General features: G+C 36.5%; 1 protein-coding gene across 1 annotated transcript in view; it reads right to left on the reverse strand.

Moving 5' to 3' along the window:
- Positions 1–18980, reverse strand: part of zbbx (zinc finger, B-box domain containing) — a 36992-nt gene that overhangs the window by 1809 nt on the left and 16203 nt on the right. The window contains exons 11-18 of the mRNA XM_007889818.2: positions 18351–18460; positions 16528–16607; positions 15927–16150; positions 14629–14930; positions 10732–10894; positions 6759–6923; positions 3907–4149; positions 158–260 (exon numbers count right to left, since the gene is read on the reverse strand). Of these exons, the coding sequence (XP_007888009.1) occupies positions 158–260; positions 3907–4149; positions 6759–6923; positions 10732–10894; positions 14629–14930; positions 15927–16150; positions 16528–16607; positions 18351–18460 (1390 nt within the window). The remainder of the gene's footprint in view (positions 1–157; positions 261–3906; positions 4150–6758; positions 6924–10731; positions 10895–14628; positions 14931–15926; positions 16151–16527; positions 16608–18350; positions 18461–18980) is intronic.

An 18980-nucleotide genomic window follows, 5' to 3' on the forward strand; every position in this document is an offset into this window, starting at 1 on the left:
TAAGGTACAAGAAAAGATAGAAGCAACAACAATAACAACTTGGATTTATATAACGCCCTCCACACCGGATGGCGTCTCAGAGCGCTTCACAGTAACGGATCCCGGGGCAACCATAGAAACACACCTAGGAGGAATTATTAACTGGCCTGTTCCTGACCTTTGCTGAAGCGGAAGGCTCTTTTCAAGTGTCCTGATTGCTTGCCCGTTGGATACTGGCAACTCATCAGCAGTATTCAGGTCATACACTTTCCTTTCGCGAGCTAAAACCAGTAAGAAACATTAAATAAATTATAAAAAAAATCATTGGCAAATCGTACCAAATTGTAACCATCTACCTTAAGTCATCTTTTATAACTAGATCAAAACAAGAATTCAAACTTTCACTCACATATTCTAAGAATATCTTTAAAACTATCATCTTTACAAATAGGAATTACGCAGTAACAAAGCTAAAAATAAAACGTTGCAATATCTAACTTTTTGTGCATTTCACTTCCTTTAACAAAAAAAAGAAATCGTACATTGATTGCAGCTTTGTATTCTATGTTTAATATTATAAACCAAACATAAGTTCAGCAAATCAATGGGGATATGAAATAGAAGGATCCTTTATCTCTATATTTTTCATCCACATCACTACAATGGTCTGTGCAGTTCATATACTTTATACAAAATAGCATAAAGCTAAGTGAGAGATCTGAAACTCAATTTTACTCCCTGTTACCTTTTTCTAATAAATATTCTGTACAAAATTCTTACACAAAACCCACAAGTTCAAAAACCTCCATTTTGGGGGGGTTCTCAACTATGTTACCAGCAGAAATATCAAAAGGAGAGGTACAGAAAAGAAAAAAACAAAGAAAAGCAGTGAAACCAGTTTGTCTCATGTCTGGTTTATAATATGGAAGTGCTATTGCCTCATTTCCAGCATTAGAACAATGCATATATTGGCTGTTTACCTACTGTCTGATCCTCCATGGGCTTTTTTGGTTTAGGGCTGTCAACAACACACATGTATGCACACATGACTGGCTCATCATTATTTACAAATTCCCCTTTTAAGCTTTTTATGGGAGAAATTGTACAGTGCCAGTTGGGAGCAAATGCAATCAATTTGCAGTGTGAATGGACGTCCTGCTGAAACCATTTCTTCAAAGTGGTAGCAGCAGCAGGGCTCAGGCGCAATTCACTTTTCAATGACACTATTCCACCCCAATTTACATTCCACTTTTTGAGGCAAACTACTGCTAAAAGGACCATCTAAACACATCATTACAGGTGTGGAAAGAAGATATAGCGAATCTAGTTCAAGGAGCACAACTTCAGTCAAGGCACAAATCCAACACTCAACAAAATATAACATTCACTATCTGCCCAGACACCATGAATAATTCCCCAATGTCAGCACCTGCTTTAGAAGTACTGACAACTTTGTTATTTGGAATCCAGGGCTGTATTCTTGTCAAGTTCAAACATCAATGATTGTTAAAGGTGTGAGGATTACTCCATGTGGGTCTCCTTTGCAAATAACCTCCAGCAGACACACATATAACAACCCACATAGTGGGTACTGCCCATTATTTGCAAGGAAAGACATTCTCATCTAACCAGAGCGACTTCCCAGCCATTTGAAATTTTTCCCCAATTTTACCTGTCATAATTAAGTATATTTTAAGACAACTTATTCTGGTTATGTAGTTGCAGAAAGCGTTCCTCAGCCCACCTGCAATCAATTTCCAATTTACATGGAAGTTGATCAGTTAATCTTCCCGAGTCTGATTAACTTCAGATATCACCTTAGGTAGTAATTTTGAATGAAGCTAGATTACTGTTCTGTTTTCAGGCAGATGAAGAAATGGTATTTAATGGCTACGACATGCGCACAGTTCACTCATCTTCCTCCTTGACATCAAATGGCAGTCCCATTTCATATATGTTAAGCTATAATTTCAAAGGAAGGGCACATCAATTTCTACAAGCCGTATTAAGATTCTAAACCAAACTAGGTTTGAGTGATTTTTCTACAACTAATCTTCTCAGCTTCTTTCGTAAAACTCAAGTCTGAAAAGTTGCACTCCAGATAAAACCAGTTGTAAAGCTTTAGATTTAAAACCTGCGTCTAAGCAGACTCGTGATTCTAACTGGATCTTAAAGATACCAGGCAAAATAGGACCTTCCCTGGATTGACACAACAGTTACGTATCTTCTGATGTAGTTGCTGCTGTATTTGAGTCAATCGTGCTGGCTGAATATATGTGTTTTTTTTATTTCAATAAATTCTGATTCCTTAAGAAGACTGAATGACTGGCCCAGATATTGGATGCATTGGATTCTGATTTCCTGTGTTTTTCTCTATTATATGGGGGTAGAGGGGGGAAAGGGACAGGATTACTGAAAGGATTACTCTAACAAGGCTTGCCACAGGCATGGTGGGCCAAATGGCCTGCTTCTGTGCTGTAAATTTCCATGGTTCTATACTCAAGTAATACAGAGAAGGATCGTGCAATTTCATACCAACATTTCGGCAAATAAAATAATTTATTAAAACCGATATGCAACATCAAGGATTCAGAATTTGACCAGACTATTTCAAATCTAATCATTCACATAATAAATGAAAAGATGCTGTACATCTTTTTTTTAAATATCTAGTTAAGATTTTTACAAAAGTCTTCAAAACTTTTGTGGAGTCCTGTAGCTCAGTGGTTAGAGCACTCGCTTTGCAAGTGAGAGACCTGAGTTCAATTCCAGGCAGAGGGCGAAACCTTGGGCAAGTTTCCTTACTCCACACAGAGCCTAATAATAATCCCTCCAAAACCAAAAACAATAATAAATTGGTCATTTTCAATCCACGACTGTTTGTGAGATGCTGCTGTGCGCAATTGGCTGCCGCGTTTCGCCCACAAATATACGGTCAATTCACTTTCCAGTATATTCTGTGAAGCGCTTTGATTCATCAAGAAGACTTGAAAAGCGCTATATCAAATGCAAGGATTGTTATTATATAAAACATATTGAGGCGAGAAATGTTGCAGGAGAATAGACAGCCATGAAGACACCGAACATAATAGATCACTGACAATGATAGCAGAGTAGAAATCAAGAGAGAGATTCACATGCTATTATAATCCACAACAGTGAGAGGCAAGCAGTTCATCAATTTCTAAAATCAGATTACAGCCCATGAAATTATTCTCCAGTGCCTTCATTATTTTCAATATTTACTATTTCAATATTAGCTGGAAGATTTCTAGTTCGTGTTCAGATTTATGATGACACTACACATCAGCCCATTCAGTAATAATAAAAATAATAATCCTTGCATTTGATAAAGCGCCTTATCGTGTTTCAAAGCTCTTCACAGGATACACTGTAAAGTGGGTTGACTACGTGTTTTGTGGGCGGACTACGTAAAGTGGGTTGACTACGTGTTTTGTGGGCGGAATGCCGCAGATAATTGCGCACAGCAATGTCCCACAACAGCCATGGAATGAGTGACCAATTTTATTCAGTGTCCTTGGTAACTGACAAGACCAATTGACCGACAACTCTGATGTAGATTTGTTCAAACGTAATCTGCAGTTGATTATTAGGAATTTTTATATCCCACGTAAATAATAATGGTAACCAGACTGGACAGTACCTGTCATATCTATTAGGGCTTTAACATACATAGCTAAATATCCCAATCTGGCTTGCAGATCTGAAGTATGTATTTGTAAAATAGTAACTGAAAAGAGATTTCCTGAGGGTCAATTTAGAGAAACCTTGTAACAGTCATCTGAAAAGCAATGTTTTATGTCACCAAAGTTAAATTCTGTGAAATGTTTGCAACGATGGACACAAAGTAGACTTTGAAAAGCATTATAATTCAAAACAGTTCTTTTACGTTGAAATATTCTATACCTTTATAAGTCTCCAACTCTTGCTCCAAGTCAATTAAGGTTTGTTCATCAGCATCCATTTCAAAATGGGTCTCCTGCTGATCGATGTATTCAATTTCAGAAATTTCCATCGAGGCCCTGGACAGTGGGCGTGCAACAGCGGAATTTGGCCAGGATTTCAGAGCTTTCACCCCAGTTTGAGATGCGGAAAAGAATGAATCCATCGTCGATGCTGTTCTGATTATCCCACAGCCTGACACGGTTCCTAAAAGCGTTACAAATAACTCAATTGAAACACAGTATTACATAACTTAGCAATCGGCTTGAAGCCAGTAATCTATGTTTCTGCTAGCAATGATTTGGAGGTACACAATGTAAACCACATACACGAGTCAGTTATTCTGCATCGCCAGAAGTCTGTAAATATTGTTGCAACTCGCTCTCCTTACTTCTACCTCCTGTTCCAATTCTCCCATCAACTGCTTGCTGTCTCCTCATCTGAATTCTTTAGGGGTTAAACGTGGCCTGACATGCAGCATAAGAATGCACAAGCCTTCAGACCACATAATATCTGGTCTCTTATTAATACATACAGAGTTCTTCCTTTGCTACTCCAACAAAAAAGCATTCCTTTGCATAGGAGACACCATGAGAATCCTCTCGACCCTATTTTATTTTGTTGAAGATAATGGACCTCTGTCTTTTACACAATTTCTCTGTTTCCTGAATCTGATGCTATACATCATCTCCAAATGAGAGATGACAACCTGTTATCAAGCCTCCATTCTGCTTTGTCTGTTTTTTTTTAAAGTTTAGAATAAATACAAAAATAATTTCCTCAAAATAAATATTCCTGCCCACACAAAGCAACAGATATAGCAGAGGCACAATGACTCTCCAGAGTCCACTGCCAAATGAAAAAGCCATTTCAGTACTCTGGTGTGTGGAATCACCATTAAAATAGTGCCAATACCAGTGATAAAATACTGCTTAACCATGCTTTCCAAAACATTTAATGCACTCTAAAGTACAAGAGACTTCATTATGAAATATGCTCACTGTTTACCATGTCATCACTGCTGAGCAACTGGACATAATTGCACAATATCTTCCTGTTAACTGAAAGAAAATCAACCCCTGTATGTGCATAAAGGTGTTTGTTCTTTGCTATACTTCATTATCCAGGTATTCAAAACAATTATTAATCAAGGCATATTGTTTTTCTTGCAAGAAGGAATCTTTAATCTAAGAAAAGCATTCCTCATAAATTCAGGACTTTTCTTTTAAATGAGCAAGTGTGGATAAAATACACCAAGCCTTAGGTTATTTTTCTCTGTATTCTTAAGATAGTGAGCGACTTTCAAGTAGCCTGTAAAGCTTTATCGAGGCAATAAATTCCACGCCTGTTAAATTCAGTCTATTGTATAAACAATCTTTTAGTAGTTGACCTTCCAGTCACAAGAATGTCAAGTCCCGTGAATGTAGTAGTGAAGCATCCATAAATTTGCTCTTCATGTGAAACCTGAAAGGATGACCTTGAGACTTCATAGCAGTCTATTGCCAAAGAAGATTGAAGTAAACTCTAGAAACTGCAAGTGTGCAGTTTTTAGGGTCACTTTTATATTCTTTGACTATGGACTTCAAAGATGTGCTCCAGTGTTTTGGGAATGTAGACAAACTGACTGAGGCTGTGTTAAAACTGACTGTGAAGTCTGTTGACCTGTATAGAGCGATCTGCTCAGTTTTAAAATCTACTGAGAATAGAAGTGTTCAAAACCAACTTGAAATCAGAAATCAATTCTCTTTGTTCATAATTGTAGTGTTCTCATTTGAATGCTGCTAGTTTAAAAAAAGTCGATGAAGTATCTAGAGGAGTAAAAATATAAAGGATGATGAATGTGGTATGACCTATGGGTGTCTGGCGAGCTCTGTAGATACAGGTTATTCAATGAAAATATACCATTTTGACTCTAATTTTAATTCATTTTATGGCCGAGTTAAAGTGGTCAATGGTCCACCACAGAAATTTGATTCAACTGCACTTTCCCATCACCAAGCTCATCTTACTTAACACCTCACAACGATGGCATATCCAATAGCATGGGAAGAACAACAATCACCCAAGAGAAAGAGGCTAACATACCGTACCTTTGTTGGCGATTTAAAACTGTGGTTTTCTGAACTATCTCCACTGCCTGTGTTCTAAGACAAACAGTGTGGAATCTAGAAAATAAGGACTAAGTTTTAAGATTAAGTGCCCCAGCCTTTGAATTGTGCAAGATGGCGGTAAAATATGCTGAGCATTTTTGATGGTGTCAATGATTGTTTTGGCCTGGCAGCTGTGGATAGACGTCAACTCTTTCTTATTTGCAGATAAATCCAGTTCTGTCCTTGAGCAGCAGTGATGATGGCAAACAAAGTTGACAAATACATAGGCAATACATCTCATACAGTTTTGGAGACACTCCTGGTTTGATGCTCCAGGAATTTTGCAGGATACTGAGAGGTGGTAGTGCATAAGGTGATGTACAAAATAGGATACCTTTCTCTTTGATTTATTTAAAACCACTGGCCCGCAGGTTTATTAACAACGAGGGGCAATTGAAACAAAAAGCATTGCAAGCTTTAAGGAGGCAAGAAAAAACATCATCAGCATACTAATAAACAGGCCAATATGATGTGGGCCACAACAATTGACATTATTCACAGCACATCTGCACTCACTTTGTTGCACAGTGAGTTAAAAAGATCCCATTACTACTGGAAACACATTAAGCTGCGTTCAGGATAACCAAGGCCTCAAGACAGCTAATGGGGACATGGATCTAAAATAAAAATCATTGAAATATCACTTTTGGAGAGTGGGCAGCTTACCAATTGATGATTTTGACGCTAACAGCAATGGTGCAGTTTTTCCAGATGTAAATTGCCCTCCAAGGCTGCTTGAAGGCCTACTTTGAACATCACTAATTACATCATTAACAATGGAATCATCAGCGTATTCACTTAAGCTGCTGTGTGGTTGCCACTTTCCATTTCCTACAGAAACGAGAGAGTAAAAGGTGAATCATTTTGCCCCTAGAATGACAGTGCTTAAAACTCATTAAAATCATTGCTAATGTGCCTCATTAGCAAAATCATAAGATTAAAATAATTGGACTCACTACAAATGAAACGTTAAAAAAAAATGTAAACGTTAAAAAACAAAAGTAAGATCAAAATTAAAACTGGATATCAGAGATATGAAGCACTGTGGGGTTTCATTTTGCTTCTAATGCGTAAATCAATAAAAGTCAGGATAATCACTATAGGATGTAAAAATTACTGCACAGCCTTGAAACCTGCATGATGCCAAGTCTATATTACTGAAAGCAATAGTCAAGGCTGACACTCCAATGTAGTGCTGGGCAAGAGCTGCATTATTTGGAGATAATAATAATAATATAATCCTTGCAGTTGTTTGGAGACAACATTAAACTGAGGTCCCATCTGCCTCCTCAGGTGAATGTCAAACATCCTACAGCACCAATCAACAGGAGAAGGGAGTTTCTCCCGGTGTCCTGGCCAACAGTCTTCGAGATAAAATTGGTCATTCACTTCAATCTGTTTGTAGCACATGGCAGTGCGCAAATTGGCTGCTGGAATCATCGCCAAAATATATAGTTACTACACTTCATAATTAAAAATCTGTGAAGAGTTTTGAAATGTTTGTCGACATGATAAGGCTCTGCATCAAATGCAAGGTTTATTATTATTACTATTAATCTAGCGCTGTGACCTGTTACCCGCAGTATAGCAGTATAGCAATAACATTAAAACAATTCCTTAAGGGGTTCTTGAGAGGTTCATTGGAGTTACACTGCAAACTGTAGCATTTCTATGAAATTACATTTTAATAAAAAAAAGAATCTTGATAGTATTAGAATATGAAACTACTGAATCATAGGAAAGTATTGGGATTTACACTTTAAATTCTATTATGAGGAAATGTATGAAATAAAAAGAATTCTAGGATGACAGCAAAGAACCAGTTGTACCTGTAGCTCTCTAATTAAACATTATTTTATTACATTATTAGTAATATGAACATTTTGAAAACAATAAACATTTGGGATCTTAACATTATCTATCCATAATGGCCTTTAACAATGACCTGCTTAAAAACTGTAAAACTGGACAGATATCAAGTAACATCAAGGTATTTGACAATCCTGGAATACCAACACACATTACCTTCATCTTTGCAACGAGGGAGAAATTCTATTTTGTATACTAATTTACAGAATATTCTATTCAGACTCTATTCCATTTGTATTGCTAAATTATGCATTAAGAAATGTTGTTGCTTCATACCCAATGTTAAATTCTAACATGTTTCTACATTGTATTTTTATTTACATAATAACTTCAGATGGCCTGCAGTGCATAAGGCATTAAATGGCTTGTGTAAGCTGATTAAACACCGAGACCATGGGATGAAGCATTTAATGAGTAGCTTACTGCTGCATAGCTGTCTACAGCAATTTTTATTATCCAGATTCCAAGAACGGATAATTTTTAAAGGAATCACTGGGAGTCGTAAACAATTCTAGGTTTGAGGAATATATTAAACAACGACTGGATAATACATAGCTCCTTTCACAGAGGAGAATATCTCAAAATACTTTATATTGATATTGCGGGACACTGAACAAAGTGAAGACGAGAGGGGTTGGGGTAAGGCGACCGAAGGCACGGTCAAATAGACAGGTGTTTAATTACTTGCAATGACATCCTCCCCTTATCAGGTGCAAAATTAATTTTAAAAAAATACTTCATTTTGCAATAAACTGATTAAAATCACTGGAAAAAGATGAAGAGAATGCATAAAACATAATGGAGTTTTTCCTCTAACCCAACATAATGCTTTATCCCTGTCTTATTTGCCTTGACGTTAATGAACCTACAAAACATTGCCCGTCATTTTCACCATTCATTGAGGTTGGTGGCATGAGCAACTTTATTTTTTAAGAAAAAGGATCACATATACAGATGTTCATTTATTAATGTGACTGAGACAGACAGTGTAGGTAGCTTTTATATAATTTCCTATACTTTAAGCTCCAAATTCAGTAATACTACAGCGGTTAATCTAAAACAGTCCTGCTTAAAATCTCTACAAATCATATAAATACAAAATTGCTGCTATATTGCTGGTGAATCTGCAATGTAGCTACTTGAGTATACTACACTTGGGATTTCATATTTGATATAAATGAGCTGCAATCATACTTTGATCTGTGGAAAATCATTTATTTTCAATTCTGTGAGAAGCAGCTGAGAAGTGCCTCATATTTCAAAAAAATTTCCGCTCGAGAACAAGTTATTTTATTTCATTTCATAAGAGATTCCACTAATCCACTTTTTTGAAACTTTACTTAAACTGTACACAGTGTTAATGCTATTAACAGTACTGTTGTCATCAGCTCAGGCACAAATTAAATTTCATATTCATAGCTGTTCTCCTAAATTAGCAATAGAAAAGAGAAGTTAAAAAATTCATGATTTTCTCAAAACTTGGTAAAATGTATTTTTTAAAAGTAATATTGATAATAATAAAGCTATTAATATTGATATTAATACAATATCGTGGTTTGCAGGGCCTTGAAACCATCTCTCCAAGAACTCTACCTTGATTCCTTATTTGAATGGACATTTCTTTGTCAAGCTTAACTCAAAGGTTTCCCAACAAGGACTGAACAGGAACCACCACGTTTATCGTTGAAGTTAGATTGTTTCCCAATAAATCTGAGTCGATCACATCAAGTCTAGGCTGCAGAAAAGCAGACTTCACCACTTAAAAAATGTGAGTGGCAACGTAAAGTTTTGTAAACAGTGAAAACAGGTGAGACAGTCTCCGGAAAAGATTCACGATTCTCTAAATAATTTTTTATAACCAGGAGCTGTCAGCAGCCACCATTGGAGGTCAACCATGTTCGCAATGGTCACAGAAGCCTACAGCAAGCTGCAACTCAAATAGCAGCAGAGGTGAAATTACAAAGCAACTTTGCACACTAAACTTCAAAACAAAACTTTTACAAACTCAATTACATTTCAAAGAAAAAAAGACTTCCTACAGCCCGAGGATTTAAGGAAAGCATTTGAACCGTCAGACAGTAAAACAGAATGAACAGCAATTTGAAAGCTTTTTTGTTGTAAGAGAACGGGGAGATCTGTTGCTGACAATGAAAGAAAAAGAAGCCCCGGGCACATTGTTGAAAAAGAACTTATATTCAGTAGTGAAAGAAGATCTGGCTGCTTGAGCTGCAGATATCTGACAGGGATAGTCACCCTATTGATTTTTCCTTTTGTGGGATGATGGCAATTTCTTAGTTGTGTGTGGAGGATGAATGGATGTGGAATAATCTTAAATTTTATCCTCAATTTNAAAAAAAATTCAAACAGTCTTTCCAGATTTGGGGTGTAGAAATACAACTACATTATCTGTACATCAATAAATGACCAGAGACGTTTTAGTATTAATAGAAGAGAAGAATAAAGCAATGCAATGAGGAATGCAATAATGTTGATATTGGTGCCTGAAACGTAACTCAATTATGCCCACTTCAAACCATTTATCCACAGAAGCCAATTTTATCGTAGTCAGTTGAGCCAAATGCACTTTTTTTTTAAGATTGCGAAAAATTGGACAAAAGCAGACTTGTTTTTCTAGTGATCAAGTTAGTTAGAAAATTCAAACTAAGTTGTACAAGTAAGATGATCCACACAGAAACCTGAAAACTAGAAGAGTTTGAGTTCATTATTAAAAAAAAATGGATTTTTAATTGTCTATTACTGGGCTTCATACCTTCCATTAGTTTCAGAGTGGTTTCTGTTCGATGTTTGAAGGTCGATTTTGGAAAAGATTCCGAGACGATCTGATCAGGATCCAACTGCAAAGTGAAGAACCCTTGGAGGCCAAGGAACTGGCTAGTGATAGCACCCTGACGCTGGGCAATCTGATGCAACCCCTAACAAGATTTAACATAAAAATTACACAATTAATAAAAACATGCCACTTTTCCCTAACATGTGGCTCCGTACGATTCTACTTACATTCATGAAGCGTCCACCAGTTCTCTTGGCTGCTAAAAGCTTCAAAAGCATAGCCATTCTGTAAATAGATAGTCAAACCTATGGAAATTTGCAAGATCTGCTATATATGATCCTGAAACTACATGTGCAATATGTAATGCCAACATTACGTGGTTTGCTTTTCACGTTTCTGAAACTGCACAGGAACAGGAGTAGGCCATTCAGCCCCGCGAGCCTGTTCTGCCATTCTTTAGATCATGGCTGAACTATACCTCAAAGCCTCTGCCCCATTTCACTTGAGACCCTTAACAAAAGAAATGCATGTTGTTCCTGTTTCACAATTTATGTCCCTTCAGTTGTTTCTGGATATTCTTTAGTGGAAATACTGAATTGAGAAGCATCAATATTCTGAGAAAGCGCAGGGAGCAAGCTAATAAAATGTCATTGTGAAAATCAGCAAAGAAATAGTTGACAAAACGCAAAATACTGCAGATGCTGGAAATCTGAAAACAAAAACTGTGATTTCTATTTTTGTTTAAAGAAATAGTTGAGTTGTTTGAAGATTCGCATAGTCTGTTTTTTATCAGCTTCACTACTAAGCTTATATCTTCCACAATACTTCTTTTTCTATTCACAGTACACTGATTTGTTTTTAAAGGGACTCAAAAGAACTAACAAAAAAACAATTACTTTTGCCCATGATCTTTTATCAGGTAACTAATAAAACACAGAACATAAGTATATTTCCAGTTAGATTGAAAGATGCTGAATGACACTATTTATCTTAAAACCTTATTAAACTGAAGAGATGTCATTTAGAGATTTATTTCCTCTTGTATGATTTAGCACCAGTGGTATTTACTATTCTAATCATTTTTACTCATGGGAGAACAGCATTAATTTCTAAGCCTGTAATGGATCACAGATTAATAAAAGCAGCATTAATTTGCTACCAGCTTGAAGTTAGGTGTTCATTTTATTAAATCCATACAATATCATCATTTTAATACTTGCTCTACTTTTTATATTTTGTGGAAAAAACATGTAAATGGAGTAAAATTTATTTGATAATAAAAGAGTGCCCAACATATCTTTATTTTTCTCCAGCGCTTATTGAAAACAAACTTAACCATCGCAATAAACTACTTCAACCATAACACAACTGTTCATTGCTTTTAAAAAATATATTTTCTAGCCAATCAATAAAATATTTTTTCTCAATAAACTGCCTTGAGGCTTTTAACATTTTCCATTACACTAGCAATGCAAGAATTATTCGTTGATCCACAACTAAGATTGAAAGATTGTGAGTCATGGAGAAAAAAGAGAGGTTGGGAAAAACTTCTCCAAGAGGACTGTCAGGGTATGGAATGATTTGCCAGGGGTAGCGATTAGAGAAAAGTTGATTGGGGCTATTTTTTAATAAAAGAACTGGACAAGAACATGCAAAGGACAACCACATGCAGTGGAAGGATATTAAAGAGCTTCAGGAAAGAACAGCAAATTGAGATTAGGATGAATGGCTTCATGTTGGAGCAAATACTGACACAAAATAATGGGTTGAGAGGCGTCCTGCTGTGTTATTCATTTGCATATCTATAATGAACTTCAATTAAGTTTTGACAATTTTCTTATTTCAACGTCTCTTTGGATAATTCCTACCAAATCACCTGTTGAGTTAAACGTTTGTTACTGTAGAAATCATTTGTGTCACTTCCTGATTTTTATTCAATGATGAGAGAATGAAAATGGTAGCATTATAATACACTTTGCTAATAATAGATATTAACACAATACTACTGGGTTTATTTAGTACGTGTGAAAAACACATTTCAAAGCCTATCGCACAAGACTCTATTTGTTCATTGCTGTGGAAATGAATACTGTAATGATAAATATTTACATTAGAAACTATTATCGAACAGTCTTATTTGTAGGATGTCAAAAGTACAAGGTTGTCACAAAAATAGCACCTGCAGTAGTTTGTGTTTTGCTTTGTACAAGGTTGTCTTTTGTACTGAAAAGGATGAAATTATCCTGTAAATTGTTCTTTTAATCAGTTTTAAAGCTGGAGTGACACACTTTTTGCATACATTTTTCAAGATAATACGTTTTGAGAGCGCATTTGGATTGTAATGAATGGTATGTGATGTTATAGTCATAGTACTGTATAATAGACAGTAATATATTGTATGTTCAGCATCTGCTAATTATATTTTCATGGATGTGGAGTTTATATTTTTCACTGGTGTGAAATGTCACTGATAGGAACTACGAAATTAAGTCACAGATGTAGAACAAATCTGTCTTCCCCTTAATAGCACTATGCTAATGATATCCAGCTCGTCACTCTGCTCCTACCCTCAAGTCCAAGACCATTACGGTTCTCGCCAATTGCGTATTACATATCAAGTGCTGGATGAACCTAAACATCCTTCAACTAGTCAGTAAGATTGAAGCCACCTTTTATGGTTCTCACCTGTACCTTCAAGTCTCTGACTCCACTTTGTAAAGTGCATCTTATGTGAAAGACTCCATACAAGTTGTTGTCGCTAACTGAAGTAAAATGTTTTAACCTGTGGTTAAATTTCCTTGGTATTTACGAGAACAAATAGACTGACAGGCAAAATGTGACCTCAGAGATTAATTTTCAGGAACATACTTTCACACTCACGTCAGGCATGGCACACAACAGCAACAAATTCAACTTAAGTAACAGTAAGTCTGGGACATGAGTCAGTTTGTTCTGTTCCATCGTCCTAATTTATTCAACTCGAGGTTAATAAATAATCACATAACACTTCCAAGATGAAACTGTAAAATATTACCCTGGTCCCTTATGGTAATCACCAGTTAACCTGAGGGTTCCATCTAACATTACAATTTATATTAGTCATCTCTGATCAATTGCGTTCTATGGCAAAACGTCCGTGATCCCAGCTATGTACAATATAATATTCTATGCAGCACTTGATAATATATCAATACTTTTCCACATAAAAATCAATTTTCTTAACTAGATACTGTATTCAGGTTGCTCACTTCGAACAGAAGTTAATCAAAACACCATTAACTGCTTTTAATGCATTTCTACTCTACATCACACATGTATTAATCATTAATCTTTCAAGAAGGCTATCCTTCACTATCCCAGATAAGGCACGATACATTAATGAGTAAAACATCACACACATACTCTTAAGGTGCTTTAAGAGATTTTCGACTAGAACCCATACAGTTGCCACTCTACAAGGCTGTGAGTGGTAGGAAGAAATGGAGGATACAGTGATACCAAAGGGTTTCAGAGGCTTCATAACAGAAGAGGGATGAAGTTGTTCCAAAATGAGTTAGTACAACTTCAGACAGTAAAGAGGAAGAAAGGCGTAGGGAAGTATGTGGACTGCAGATCTGTGGTGAAAATCAAGCTAACATATGGCCAAGGCAATGCCCATAAAGAAGAAAGTAAGGTAAGGAACTGGGAGCTGACAACAACAATAATAACAACAACAACTTGCATTTATATTGACAGGCATTAAGAGTGGACCACTGGATAACCAAATTAAAAACTTTTTTTAAGATTTAATTTTTAACTCTAGAAACCCCATAAAAGATTGATTTATTATGGTGCTGCGAATGTTACAAAGACCAACTGTGTTCAAGTCTTACTTACGTTAGATGGCTTTGTGGAGAGGCCAATGTCGTCATCTTCTAAACTGTCCTGTAAACTGATGGATGCCTCAGAGGTTTCCAATGTAGAAACAGGATCGTTGAGAACGTCGTGTGGAAAAGGTGAAGAAGTCCTTTGTGATGGTGGCCTGACAGTGAGAGATTGTGTCTGCTCAGAGATCAGGTTCACTGATTGCTCTACCTTGGGAGAACCACCTGCTCCAGGATCCTCTTCTACTACTCCATGCTCAAGCTCAGATGTCCTGTATTGTGAAACTGTACCTATCCCGTCTGCTACTGAAGAATCTGAAAAGTTGCAAGAGAGATACACCACAATATATAGAGATCTCAAAGGCACATTTCTTTAAAAGACTCCCACAACAAAATTAAATGCAGCCTTAACCAACACATAAGAACATAAGAATTAGGAGCAGGAGGGGTCAGGACGCAGGTAGGGTGGGGCATACCCATGGAGGGATCTGAAGGTGAAAACTAGGATCTTGAGCTTGATCCGATGGGGTGATGGGGAGCAAATCGAGCTGGATGAGGATGTGGGACAGTAGGCTGGCTGAGCTTGGTATGGGAAAGGGCATGGGCTGCAGAGTTCTGGATAGTTGTCAGCTTACGTAGAGAAGTAACCAGAGTGCTGGTGTAGTGCAGGTTCCACAGTCCATCGGCGCGGTGTAACCTGCACTACACCACCATAGTGCCTCCTGCTGAGGATCAGGCATCAACTTTTCAACTGAGAATACTTTTTGCAATTCTTGATTCACCCTAAATAACTCACTAGGTTCTTCACAGCAAAAGAGCATCAAGCCTCAATATTGCCACAGAAGAAATATCATTGGTAATAATAATAATCCTTGTATTTGATATAGCGCCTTATCAAGTCTTTGAGATGTTGCAAAACGCGTTACAAAATATACTGTAAAGTGAATTGTCTATATTTTGTGGGGGGCATAATTTGCCAACTCTACCGTGCCAGCTGAAAGCATTAAACAAATGATTTTCTTTTAGGTTCCATCACAAACATGTTAATAATCACCATTTACACCATTTGGGTTAAAACAATCTAATTCAGACACTTTGAACAGATTGCGTTAAGCACTCTCAGTTTAAATACACATTTCTTTGACCGCACTTGTGTGATACACAGTCCGTGACTAAACACTTTTTGGTTGTGTTTATTAACAGCGTTCACAGTGAAGAAAGTATTGAAAATTATATTTCAAATAGAGAGTTTGTGATTAAATTGCCTTATTGGTAAAATGCGCAGGTCTCAAGAAGCTCAAAATCATGTACCTCTAGGACGGTGCCACTTTTCAATTAAATCTTCATCTGTATTGTGAAGGGATGAAAGTAAAGTTTCTCTTCTTAAAGTATAGGTGGACGTAAGAGGTGACAAATTTGTTTCCTTTGAAGCCTGAACCGGTGAAGTAACAGAGTTTCTTGATGTCTCAGATAAAGCCTCAGTACAATCCTGATGCTGGGATGGGGTCTGAAGGTCAGGTAAAGTTGCATTGGTTCTGAAGAAAAATAGTGAAGGCAAGTCTGCAGTTACTCGTATTATTCAACAATAAGTATCGGAAATAATTTTCTCCAACACAGTTGGTTAAACTTGAACTGTTGCTTTACAGCCAGGGTCATGCAAGACGAATAAAACAAATATGAATTAAGCTGGTTCACAACCAGCCAAGGCAGATAACTGCACAATTCCTCCCTCCCTCTGAATTTCTTAATCCTAACACAGAAATTTGATCTTTGAGATATCTCGAAGACGCGATAAGGCGCTGTATCAAATGCAAGGATTATCATGATTATAAATCATTTGAATATTTGAAAATTAATTAAAATGACAAACATAATATTTGAAGATTAAAAAAAAACTGCATAATTGTATTACCTTTCTTTATTTTCTGAATCACTGAAATCCGGCTCGTCAACCAAGTAGTTACAAGTCTCTTCCATTGCTCCACTGATCGGCTGACAGTAAAACAGATTTTGGTTTATTACAATAGTTAGCAATAATTCAAACTAGACTGAAAGTTGCATTTATATACGACTATCAAACATACTCCAGTGGTTTATTTTTTACTGTTGCACTTCCTCTGTCCATTTACTTTTTTGGTTTCCTTTCCAGACTTCTGTTCATCTCCCTGTATATCTCTGTACTTTAATCACAAAAGCATCAACCGCTCACAGGTCAGGCACGACATGATCTACTATATCAAACTCCTAACAACATCACTTAACCCCAACTCAGAACATCATCAACTATGACACCTCTATTTTTCAGAGAAGTAATTCTTGTGGCCTCTCTCAATGAGGATTCCATAAATTCATGCTAATTAATGATGAATGACGAAAGTTACAGTCAATACACTTGTTAGCAATTCTAATTGAAATACTTTGATACGATTATAAATGCTATATCAATGCAAGGATGATTTTTTTTTCAATTTTGTGCTATTAAGAAGTGGGATGCATCTACCCAAAGCTACTGTTCTTTTTTATAATCCTTACAAATGTGCACACTTTAATTTAAATATATTTTTGGACAATTATTCCTTTGATATTCATTAATCTACAATCAATGCCTCCCTTGCTTTTCCTGACTTTCCATTCTAATCCCTACATGAGAACCACAGACCTTGCTTGCTGATTAATAACGCATTTTGATTAATTATGTAATGTCCTTTAATTACACACAAGTTACCAATAACTCAATGTATAATTTTGTGTCTTTAGAAACCATATATGAACACAATTGAATTGTGTTTCAGTCAAATGAACACCTGTAAATGCAGATTAAGAATACATTTTAAAAAGGTATGCCGCACAATTGAACCCTTCATATTTGCATGAAAGTATTCAGAGAGAGAGAGATAAAGAGAGAGATAACTCAAGATAAAGATGAAAAGAGGGCTAACAGTCTAAAGGGTTAGTATTCACACACCACTATCTAATGTGACAGAATGCAAATGAATCAGTCTGACAGGTGGGACACTCAGAATTGCTGTACAGGTAATACACCGTTTGAATTCTCCAATTGACAGTTGAAGATTGTAGTGTGCATCTGACATGACAACTGTGAGGGAATATATTCAGCACTTTTTATTGCAGTGCTGAGAATCTCTATGTGAAGGCCAAAGACCCTTTGAGAAAAAGCAGGGAAGAATAGCAAAAATCAAAAGTCAGGAAGTTAATGGATGACATCAAATATAGGCTTTAAAAAAACCTGCGCATTGCAGGAATCAGGAATTATTGAGAGGAAGTAAAGAATTCCTTAAGCTTGCAATCTTGTGTGAAAGAATGAGTTATATTAAGGGATAGTGGGATTGTCTATAATACAGTAGGAAAGAAGAGCATGTAGGGCAAAATATTTTGAACTTGGGAAGAACAAAGGGGGAAGATGTGCACCAGCAATGATCATGGTCACATTAATAAAAACAGAAAGACAGGGTTTTTATAATGGAAACCCATGTAAATATTACTGCTATGTATGAAATATTAACAAGGTTTTCTATAGGCACTTTAATCAGATTTGCTGCTCTGCTGGATGCCCAAAGGCATCTCATGAAGTCACAGAGTTTAGAAATATAATAATAATAATATTAGTAATATAAATCTGAACTTAACATATTGAGGGGTCGGAATAAAAGTGTTAATTTGTCGCTGTGCTTGCAAGCCCAGAACATTGCATTTGCTCACTACACATGTACTCACCTCGTTTAATTCCACAATGCTGAGGCATGACGGCACTTTCTCTACCTCTTTAGAGGGTTCAACCACTTTAAAAAGAGCAGCAAAATTTTCATGTTCTTCTATCTGTTCAGCTGTAAATTCAAAAAAAATGTATGCAACGCTGTCAAGGTAGGGTTCAGAACATGCTTTTGCGGTTCCTTTGTGATGACCCGGGTTGTTTATTGGGTTGATCTTGCAGCTTTTCAAACGCTTGAAGTCACAAGTCGATTTGTAGCAACTCTGTACACGACATGAAATTCAGACACCAGCACTTTAGCTCCCAGCACAGTGCAAGACCACTGGGGCCTTTTCTGGGGCTAACAGAGCAAATGTTATGCTAAATACGACACGTTCCTGGATTGACAAAATTAAACGATTCAGCTTCCGGCGAGACAAGGGTGTATGGAGCTTATTCTTATCATTATTTTCTGTTCTTTCACCAGTGCATGTCATCACATTCATTAATAAAGGTCAAGTTCCTTTCTCCCTTCTTTAAAGCAGTACAGTTAAATTATGTCATCAAATTTATGATTCGGCTTCTCAATTTACCAGCAGTCAGTGAAAATGCCAAATACAGCAATTTGTAGCAGTCACACCTGAACAATAAGTTTG

The sequence above is a fragment of the Callorhinchus milii genome, unplaced genomic scaffold (assembly GCF_018977255.1).
Source record: "Callorhinchus milii isolate IMCB2004 unplaced genomic scaffold, IMCB_Cmil_1.0 Scaffold11, whole genome shotgun sequence".
NCBI classification, from domain to species: Eukaryota; Metazoa; Chordata; class Chondrichthyes; order Chimaeriformes; family Callorhinchidae; genus Callorhinchus; species Callorhinchus milii.